Genomic DNA, 10,450 nt, shown 5'->3' on the forward strand with positions numbered 1-10,450 from the left:
CGTCGTCAAGCTTCGTTTGAGTCTGCGCGTCAGAAACGGAAAGTGCTAAAAAACGCTAAAAATGGGCTTCATTTGTCTCAATTGAGTTCCAATGGGGTCGCTGTGTCCATTTCTTTTACTGTCTATGGTTGCCACCCTAGGTTCTTTTCTTGCTCAATCCTGCCAAAATCACTCTGCAAGGAGAGGATACAGACCTTTTAACTGAGATGAAACTTGTATCTTCACCTGCCGAATGTGCGCAATCTCCGCAGCGAAGATGAATTCTGCATTTCTTTGTGACACAGTTACAGCAATCACTAAAAATACACCTGTTTCAGCAAAACGGAGGCGACAGGTAAACAAGAACCTGACTGAATATGTAGTTGAAGAAACAACTGGAGCCAACATCATTGATAAAGTTGAGCTACGCAGGCTGTACTTCAGTGCTTTGGATCAGTGGCGTACACAGTAAAATTACCAGTGTAAAAAATGCAGTGTTAAATGTTAATAACTCCCAAAAAGTTGAATTAACAATCTACAGTGTTGATGAGTACACCCTGTCTTTGTAGTTGCAGGGTGCAACATTATGTGATTTTATTTTTACACTAAAAGTGCAAAAAGACGCGCCAAATTGTCTTGACTCCACCCTCAACGACTGCCTTGTGGGGCAATTACGCCATTTTGTCTGCACGCGACGGAGAAGGTAAGTCTGTTTCTGTGCTTTTCTTGTGTTAACATTATTTAAATAAAAAATACACATTATCTCGAATACGTTTAGAAATAACTGTTCTGCTGATGTTTCTTTTAGGATTAAGGATGCTCATTAAAGTGAAGTTCAACCATGAACAAAAGTTTGTTAAAGTTTCTGGCGCCGACCTGAAACTCTCTGATTTTCTGGATGAAGGTAACGTTAACTTGTTAATTTACTTGTAAAATGAATTTTTAGTTGTGTTTGTAGCTGCCATTGACTTTAAGAATTTTTAATTTTAAACTGAAACTCGTTTTGGTTTGTTCACAGCCTTTGTGAAATTCGGAATTCCCGCCTCCAAACGCGCAGAGACCAGGCTCTACGATTCGTCTTACACAGAAGTGGATGAGGATGTTTTCGAGGAGGTTATAAAGCAGCCAAATTTAGGCGTTTTTATTCTTCGATTCGAAAACTCGTCACAAGGTAATTTATCTTTGTGTGTGTGTGTGTGTGTGTGTGTGGCTGTAAATGCTATTGAGCTTTAAATAATGTTGTTTGAGCCCTTTCAGTATTAAAACAAATGGCCCTTTACACACGATTTGACCATATTTTTTTCTAAATATTAAAAATCTAAAAGATGCGCATCAAATTTGACACCTATATGAACAGTTTTAAAGTTGGTTTTATGAGTTTAAGTCGTTATCTTCAAAGGCTATTTAAGTTAGAAACGTTGTGTGTAATTTTAGAAACGTCCCTAAATTGGCGAATATCAAACGACAAGTTACGTTTAAACCCGTTTTTATTGCTAAACCAATAAGTGTGAAACTCCTTTTGCTAATGAATGTACATTACTGAAAACGCGTTAATGCGACGGTTTACGCATTTATCGAGTCACACCCTGGCCGTTTCTCAATACCAAGAACGCAAAGTTCGGACTTGGCAAGATCGACTCGGGAGTGCAAACTCCTAAGAACGGGAGGACGCAAGGTCTGTAAAAGGAACAGCTGCGTACTTGATAACGTCACTCAGCTCGTCTTAGCTACTCCGGTTATCCTTACTGTATTTACAATAAGATGAAATATAATATCAAACACCACTGCTTCTTCGTTTTCATTTAAACAATAATAGCCACAAAAATGTAGTTCAGGTAGGGCAGATATATTTAGATTATCTTCACTCACTGTATGTATACTTATAACAAAATGAAATATAAAACACAACCACATATAAAATATAAAATACACACACAAATACAAAAAACGTTAATATGGGGTTCAGGCAATATTTGCATATATATATATATATATATATATATATATATATATATATATATATATATATATATATATATATATATATATATATATATATATATATATATATATATATATACACTCTGATTATCTTTACTGTATGTATTAATGTATGACTACGCTGCCTCTTTTGGTTATGTCAGTTTTAATGAAAAAATAATAGCCATTAAATATGTATAAAAGTATAAGTATGAAATATAAGAGGCTTATATAATAGGAAATAAAGACAAAAGCAAACAATTCAGGCAAATGTATGCTACATCAGCGCTGTAATATAAAAGTTAATATAAACTAAAATTTGTGTTCCGCCCAAACGATATGACCAGGAACAAATAATAGATTTATGAAGATTGTCTGTTAGATACAGCTAAAACAAATGATATTTCATGTTTAACTACTACAGACACATCCAAGCTAGTGGCAAAGGTCAGAAGGACAAGCTGAGGTGAGACTGCACTCTGCGGTATATATGAGCACTGAGTGCCCGGTGATCACCTGGAAATAGGCGAAGCAAATTTTCAAATATGCACCATCTTTATAAATAAACTGCAGATTTGAGTTTTAAACAACTAGCCTACGTTCCCGCCTGAAAAACCCTTAAATGTACATTTCATGAAACAATAATAGTAATATTTTGAAAATTATGCGGGTTTTGTCCTCTGCCATTAACGCTCGCTGGTTGTTGCAAAATGCATTGTGGGTTACCTGCTCTCTCAAGTTCACACAAGTCACATTTTGATGCATCCTTGATAAAAGGGGAAACATCCCAAGAACAATAACACATCCGGGGATTTGAACTGTACTTGGCTAGATGTGAACTTTGAATTAGAACAGTACTTGGGCAACAACTGATGACATTTCACAAGTCCACAAGAATGCAAGTACAGACAAGAATGCATATTGAGAAACGGCTCCTAATTCCACCATTAAAAAAATGCAGCCGATGTATTGAGGTGAGGACTTGTTAAACGGAATAAAAATTTGTCATAACCATGCAGGCGGGTTGCCTTATGTCACCAAATAAATTAAATAAAAACTTAAAATAGAGCATATATAAAAACACTTTTCAGTCTTCCAATACTAACGTGTGAATTGTATAATGCCCTTTGTGCTCTGCATGTCCTTCGCACTTAATATTGTGTATGTAATTTTGTCATAACGGCGGCAAGACAGCAGGGCTATCGCCTAAATTTTGCACAAGGTTTTGTGGTTGTTTTCAGAATCAGAAAGAGCTTTATTTTAACAGTCATTTGATGACAATTATTTTTCAATAGATTTGGCCCAGGTCCCTTCTGTGACAAGTGAAGAAAGCTCATTGCAGAATGCAAACTATGAATCTGATGACACCAGTCTTCTAAGTGATGGAAGTCCTTCAAGAAAGCAACAGAGGGTTGAAGACGAAGCCAGAATTGTGAGTCTGTGATTTTTGCATTGTATATTATTCTACAGTACAAATTTTAAACCTGACTATGAAAAACAAGAAATGTAACTGTGTGACTACTGACTACACAATCTCTGGCCCTTTTCACACCTGGCATCAACATGACTTGGATGATAGTCACAACTAGTAAGCCAAGACACATTGCTGTTTAAATCTTGTCAATTATATATGTCTTTTGTGACTGCTTTTGATTTCATGGTGAATGTTTTGCTGCTTTAAAGAACACATCACTTGCAGGGTATTAAAGGGTTAGTTCATCCAAAAATGAAAATTCTGTCATAAATTACTCACCCTCGTGTTGTTCCAAATACGTAAGACTCTCATTCAGTTTTGGAACACAAATTAATATATTAGTAAGGAAATCTTTCCCTCTATTGACAACTGATGCAGCTGCAATGTTCAAGGCCTAGAAATATAGTAAAAACATCCTTGAAATAATTAATGTGTCTCCAGTGGTTCAACCTTAAATTTATGGTTATGGGAATGGGATTTTTATTTTTATTTTTTTGAGCTAAAAAAACAAAAATAATGACTTCATTCAACAATTTCTTCATCAATCTGTAAAAAGTCCACGTTGAAATGGTAAACTAACATCTATTTAAAAGAGCCTAAAGCAGGACAGAACCTGAAGGACAGAAGAACCCCATCCTGGAAGCACACTGTTTACGGATTGATTTAGGAGTGAAGAAATTTAATAAAGTCATTTGTTTGTTTTTGCACACAAAATACATTCCTGTCACCTCATAAAATTAAGGTTGAACCACTGGAGTCACATGGATTATTTCAGAATGGTTCTTGAGAGGGATATGGTTTGTCAATAATTGTATTACGTAACACTTTGCAGTTGGTCCAAAAAATCCTGCAGACTAAACCTGGTGGAGACGCAATCATCAGGGAATACAACAAAACCAAAAGCTTGACTGACAGCACCAGGAGAAAGATGATCAAGATTCTTACTGCAGATATGACTGAAAAACACAGGTAATCTGATGCCGTCCCAAAAGATTCTCCCACAGAACACAAATGACAATTTTAGAAGATCTGGGCCCATATTCACAAAACATCTTAAGGCTTAATGTAGCTCATAACTCACCAATTTAGAAGAAAATCTTAAAAAGAATGTGTGTGTCAGTCCTAAATTTAGGACTCCTAAATTTTTGCTCTAAGAGTATTTAACAAAGCATTTTATCATTAAAACTAGCTCCTAAATCTGTGAAATCTTAGGAGCAGTGAAGAGGACTCCTAAGTCACTAAGACCAAGCCACAAACTATCCTAATATGGCTTTTGGCAGCAGTCTGCCTCAGAACGTAAACATTTTAGAAACATTTGACGATAATGAGCTTTTAAAAAGGTATCGCCTTTGGTTTTGGAGGTTATCCCAATCCATTTTTTTCTCTGATTATATCCTTGTTTTCATTAACCTGCTGGGCAAGAAGTAACAGCTGTGCTTGTGTCCTGTTTGGTTTTCTTTTACATTTGCATGTATTACTATCAGCCATGATGATTCTACTCTGTTTATTAAAAGGCTGTTTATATGCATATTCACTAATTGTTTAAGAGGCCGTTAGCTGAACATATGACACTTGCATTTTAAAATCTTTATTTGAATGTGGCAATTAACATTTTTATTTTTAAATCTTTATTTGAATATGGCATCATATTGCGTTCTCTGACAGAGACTATCAGCCAATCACTGTGTGCATAGTTAGTAAGCATGCTGACATCCACAGCAACAAGGTCAACCCCGCCCTTTCTCTGAGCTTAAGACTTCTCTGTATTCCTAATTAAAAGTTTGTCCTAATAGGTTTTAAGAGAAAACTATTAGCTAAAAACTTTTACTGCAGTTTAGGTGAACTCTTAGTGGTAGGATTAAATGTTTTGTGAATACGGGCCCTGATCTGTCAGCTTCTTAAAGGGTTATTTCACCCAAAAATTTTAATTCGGTCATTAGTTACTCACTCTCATGTCGTTCAAAACCCGTAAGACCTTTGTACATTTTCGGAACACAAATTAAGATATTTTTGATTTAAATCCGAGAGCTTTCTGACCCTGCATAGAGAGCAATGCAACTTAAATTTTCCCAGACACTGAAACCTAGTAGGGACATTGTTAAAGCATAAATAAAGTCATTATTTTTGTTTTCTTTGTGAACACAAATATTCCATAGCTTCATAAAATTATGGTTAAACCACTGATGTTACATGGACCATTTTAACAATATCTTTACTACATTTCTGGGCCTTGACTGTGGAAGGACCCTTGTTGTCTATGCAGGGTCAGAAAGCTCTTGGAATCATAAAAAATATCTTACTTTTTGTTTCGAAGATGAACAATGGTCTTACGGGTTTGGAATGGCATGAAGGTGAGTAATTAATGATAGAATTTACATTTTAGGGTGAGCTAACCCTTGAGTAATCCAAGTCACATTTAGAGCAATAAAACAATAATTCAAATTACTACATTTGATCAATTAAAGTGAAAGTTTACACCAAATGAAAGTGAATTTACTCATCCTTATTGAGCTGTCAAAATGGCTGAAAAACTAAATTAAAAATTTTTACTTAAATATTATCAATATTCTAATTATGTTAGAATTTAAAAGGCATAATTTCAGTTATGGGAAAAAAAGCTTTTGGCTTCTCTCCTGAGGCCACAAGAAGGCGCATCGAGCAAAATATTATGCATATAATTTCTTCAAAAAGAATTTCAAAAAAATTGCATAATGTTTAAAATAATGTTTATAAACCATATATAATTATTAAACTTGCTTAAACAATTAGAAACAAAACAACATCATGCATGTATGTATAGTTTAATACAAAGGACCAAAAACCAATCAAAAAGAATACTTTCTTCGTGTAAAAACTTGATATGCAGTGGGGTGGGGAAAACTGCTATATAGTCTTGAGACATGTTTTTTAAAAGTGGAACTTGCATATATTTGACATAGCTTTACATGCGGCTATCTTGTGTGAGAGGCGAGTGCAACATTGATATATGTCCCTCTAGAAAATGCAATAAATGTTTTGTGTGAACGGCTTCAGTTTTGACATACACAACATCTTCCCAGCATCGATTGTTCTCTTTTTCTGCAATATTTTGAATGAACAACGTAGCAGCACCGCATCTAGTGGGTTAAACTGGATAGGCTAACAAAAGCCTTAAAATGCAATGACACTTCATCGTCGCAACGCGTGCGCCACTGATAAGGCTGCCTGACGCACACCTAAAATTCAAATGCAGATTTTTTAAATTCGATAAGTAAAAAAAAAAAAAAAACAGCCCTACATCCTTATATTCATGCCAAGATGTAGGTGTTTTTTTTTTTTTATAGAAAAACAATAAAGAATATTTTTAGCAGATACTGTGGTCCTTGGAGGTTTAGATAATGCAAGTCAATGCTTAGCATTCCTTTGAGAGTCAAAAAAATCATATCAGGTTACACTAAATTAATACCCATGGCTCATGATGATAACCTGAGGTCTTATGAAGTTAAAAAATCAGTCTGTGTAAGAAACTGAACATTAACTAGGGCGGCTTGATTATGGCAAAAATCTTCACAATTATTTTGGCCAATATTGTAATCTCAATATTATTTAACACGATTATGAGTGGGCCAGTTGACCAAAACTTTATATGACTGATTTATTTAAAGATTTCTCAATTCTCAATACCACAGCAGAATACTAGGGTAACTAATTAATAGACATACTTAAATGTCATTGTTTTATTTTGACAGCACATCTCCACCCAGAAATATTAGGGAAATGTATGCCCAAGGAATCGTTGCCCTGTTTCCATATCTTCGTGATCCCTACACAAAGAATGGATATGTAAGTGCAAATAATTTTTGTTAAAATCTAGTTATGGGGTAGTTGGTCACCTTTGTATTTATTAAGATGTGTTTGTTTTTAAAGGAACATTATTATGACCCTCAAAGTGGACAAGGTTACCTGACTTGGAAAATAAAGAACATTCAGAGGAACAGTGCATCATCAGAGAACTGTAGACGTTCCTCACAGTCTTTCAGTGGTGGCCCAACTTCGGAAAGAGAGGCTGCATCCAGCACAGATGTTATTCTCACTGAAGAACAGTGTAGAGAAGCAGTTTCTCTAATGAAACACACCTCAGAAGTGGACACCATCAAGATCAAAATGAAGGAGACATTTCAGTACCGTCGCAAGATGATTCAAGACCCAAACAGAAGCACTGATGTGTTGACAGAATTTCCACGCTTCTTGGATGTTCAAGGCCTGGTGAGAGAACATGTCTATGTGGTGATAAGAGAATTTCTTTAACCCGGTCATTGGGTTGGGGTAAAACAAATATTATAGGTATAATGCAAGTTCAGCTCAATTGACAACATTTGTGGAATTTAGTTCATTACCATTTACAAAGAAATATAAAACTACAATGTATGTGCATAGTCACACATTTTTGAGCTTTATGAATTCTTCTGTTAAAACACGTTATTTGAGCTGTAAAGTTGTTTGAAACATTTTTATTGTGTTTGTATTAATGAATGTTTATGATGTTTTTGCAGATTGAACAGGATTTTGTTTTGCTCTTTGGTGAAAAGACGACTTCTAAGCTTTTAGAAAGGTGGCCAACTACATTCATGCACAAAGTTATTCAGCAAAGCAAAAGTCTTAACTCCTCCCAAGCTCTTCAGGACTTGATTGACTGTGCCGAAATGACTGTGAAGGAGAATGAAATAGGGGATGCAGGTTAGACTGTCAGAGTTCAGTATAAGATTGTTTAGACTTCTCCATGTATTTTTTTTTCTGATGTCATTTATTTTATTTTTTCAGGATGGAACAGTGACATTGCTTCTATTCTTCTTTACTTCATTTGATCCCACCTTTCACCACAAGGCAGAAAGAGACCTGGAAAGATGTCCGCATCTCAAGCAGAAAAACACCTCGTCATCTTCAAAAAGGTAAATTTTGGTCTTTACTGTCATTTCCTGTAGTCTGCCGAAAATCAGTGTCTGATGGGCTAATTGTATTGTGAAAAATTAATGTAGAGAGAGTCAATTAGAGAGCTGATTTAATTATTATTTTTTATTATTTTTTATTTTTTATCTTTAGGCCGGTACTAACATACAAGAGCACCTGGACTCAATTGAAGAAAGCACACAGCCATACCTGCTTGCCATGGGTCCAAAGAAGAACAGCATTCATGTATACTACATCATTCTCGACAAGAAAGCCATACCGTGTAAATCAGTGAGTGGTCTCAGTGCCTTTGATGAACTTTCAAAGCGCACTTTGTGTTTGGTGCATCTTACAGCAAAGTCCTGCACAACATGTACACCTTTGTACAAACAACAGTTTTTCAGATTGACATTGGGAAAGTCAAAGAGTGCCCAAGAGTTGCTGAACTCAGAGCTAGATTCCTGCGTTAGATTTGATTGCTGGGAAAAATGATTTGTTTTGTTTGTTTTTGTTGTCTGAAAAACACAAATGTTCTTGTTCGACATCTAAAGTTAATTCATGGGCTCTTGCCTGGCAAATCACTTAGACTGAAATGTGGTGAAGCAGGTTGCTGTTTAGAATTTGCAACTTTTTCAGGTTTTCGCAAACATTTAAAAAGAGTTCATGAAGGCAGGTGAAGTTTTGTTATGTGTAGAGGATGATGCTGTTGTTTCATAATGCAGTTGGGCTACCAAGTAATACTGATGTGGCTACATGTTTCAAAGGACAGTTCTTTGCCAGTTCCCAGCAAAAAACACTACCGATTTGTGTGCATCAGCAATAGCACAATTGCAAGCTGGCAGGTGTTAGTCAGACTACTGTTGATACTTTTGTTATGTCTATGGAGGAAGTAGTTCAAGACATCCAGGATCAAGTAAAAGAGACCGCTATAAAATGCTTATTTTCAGAAAACACGGACATTAAAAGTTCAATTGAGCAGTCATTTCATGAAATTGAAAACCCTTTCACCATGCTTAATTCCATATCTAAACGAAAATCATATTTTTACTAAAAAATGGGGAATTGGTCCAGCCTGTGGAGAAAGTAATTGGGGTCAGATTTGACAACAGAAAAAACAGGACTACTGGAACTTATGAGCAAGTTGCAGTGACTGACAAGTTTGCCTATGTTCCAATACTCCAAACATTACAGAACATTTTAAAGCACCCAAACACCACATGCAGGTTCAAGTCAGGTTTACCTAATAAAAACGGTATTTACTCTGATATTGAAGATGGACTGTACATAAAAAGTCATCCCCTGTTTTCGACTGAAAAAAATGCACTTCAGATTCAATTGTATTATGATGAATTCGAAACTGCCAATCCTTTGGGCTCAAAAAAGGGAATTCACAAATTAGGCGTATATATTTTACTTTGAGAAATTTCCCACCACAATTTAATTCATCTCTAACAAACATACATTTATGTGCACTTTTCCATGCCCAAGACATCAAAACATATGGATTTGATGCAATATTGGAACCTATTGTCAATGACATAAAAGGTCCTTGAAAACAAGGGTATACAAGGACCTGCTGGTTTTGTGCGTGGAAGCATTGTCCAAGTAACGGGAGATAATCTTGGTTTACATGGCCTTTTGGATTTGTTGAATCTTTTAGAGCTCGGAATAACTGTAGGTTTGTCTCACTGAAAGGGAAGATTATCAAACTGTGTTCTGTGAAGATGAGCCAAATGTAACTTTCCGCACCAAAGAAACACACGTACGACACTGTGAAGCTCTTACAATCAGACCCAACACTACAACATGTTTGTGGTGTGAAACGTACATGTTTGTTAAACACTCTTGCAGTACTTTAATATATCAGACAACTTTTCTGTAGACATAATGCATGATATTTTAGAGGGAGTTGCTCAGTTTGAATTAAAACTTGTTTTAAAGTATGTTCAAGCTAATTTTTTGACAGCGAAAGAGTTGGATGGCAGATTAAATTCATTTAATTATGGGTACATGGAGAGGAGAAATCGGCCTCCTTCTGTAAAACTGGATGACGAGAGCAATGATTTGGCATAAATGCAATACAGTGTTGGT

General features: G+C 35.6%; 1 protein-coding gene across 1 annotated transcript; it reads left to right on the forward strand.

The window, feature by feature from the left end:
• Positions 1 to 275: 275 nt before the first annotated feature.
• Positions 276 to 8,277, forward strand: LOC113070675 (uncharacterized). The gene is made up of 9 exons (XM_026244065.1): positions 276 to 682; positions 788 to 883; positions 998 to 1,150; positions 3,255 to 3,391; positions 4,266 to 4,402; positions 7,162 to 7,255; positions 7,340 to 7,678; positions 7,966 to 8,149; positions 8,234 to 8,277. Exons 2-9 carry the CDS (start codon positions 796 to 798, stop codon positions 8,275 to 8,277), a joined length of 1,176 nt encoding a protein of 391 aa, XP_026099850.1. The 5' UTR covers positions 276 to 682; positions 788 to 795.
• Positions 8,278 to 10,450: the final 2,173 nt, after the last annotated feature.

The sequence above is a fragment of the Carassius auratus genome, unplaced genomic scaffold (genome assembly GCF_003368295.1).
Source record: "Carassius auratus strain Wakin unplaced genomic scaffold, ASM336829v1 scaf_tig00005214, whole genome shotgun sequence".
NCBI classification, from domain to species: Eukaryota; Metazoa; Chordata; class Actinopteri; order Cypriniformes; family Cyprinidae; genus Carassius; species Carassius auratus.

What these genes read in the sequence shown, in the direction of transcription:
- LOC113070675 (XM_026244065.1), top strand. Translation starts at nt 796, where the DNA reads ATGCTCATTAAAGTGAAGTTCAACCATGAACAAAAGTTTGTTAAAGTT. An exon ending in CTCTGATTTTCTGGATGAAG is followed by an intron (nt 884 to 997) that starts GTAACGTTAACT and finishes GTTTGTTCACAG; the next exon opens with CCTTTGTGAAATTCGGAATT. An exon ending in TTGAAGACGAAGCCAGAATT is followed by an intron (nt 3,392 to 4,265) that starts GTGAGTCTGTGA and finishes AACACTTTGCAG; the next exon opens with TTGGTCCAAAAAATCCTGCA.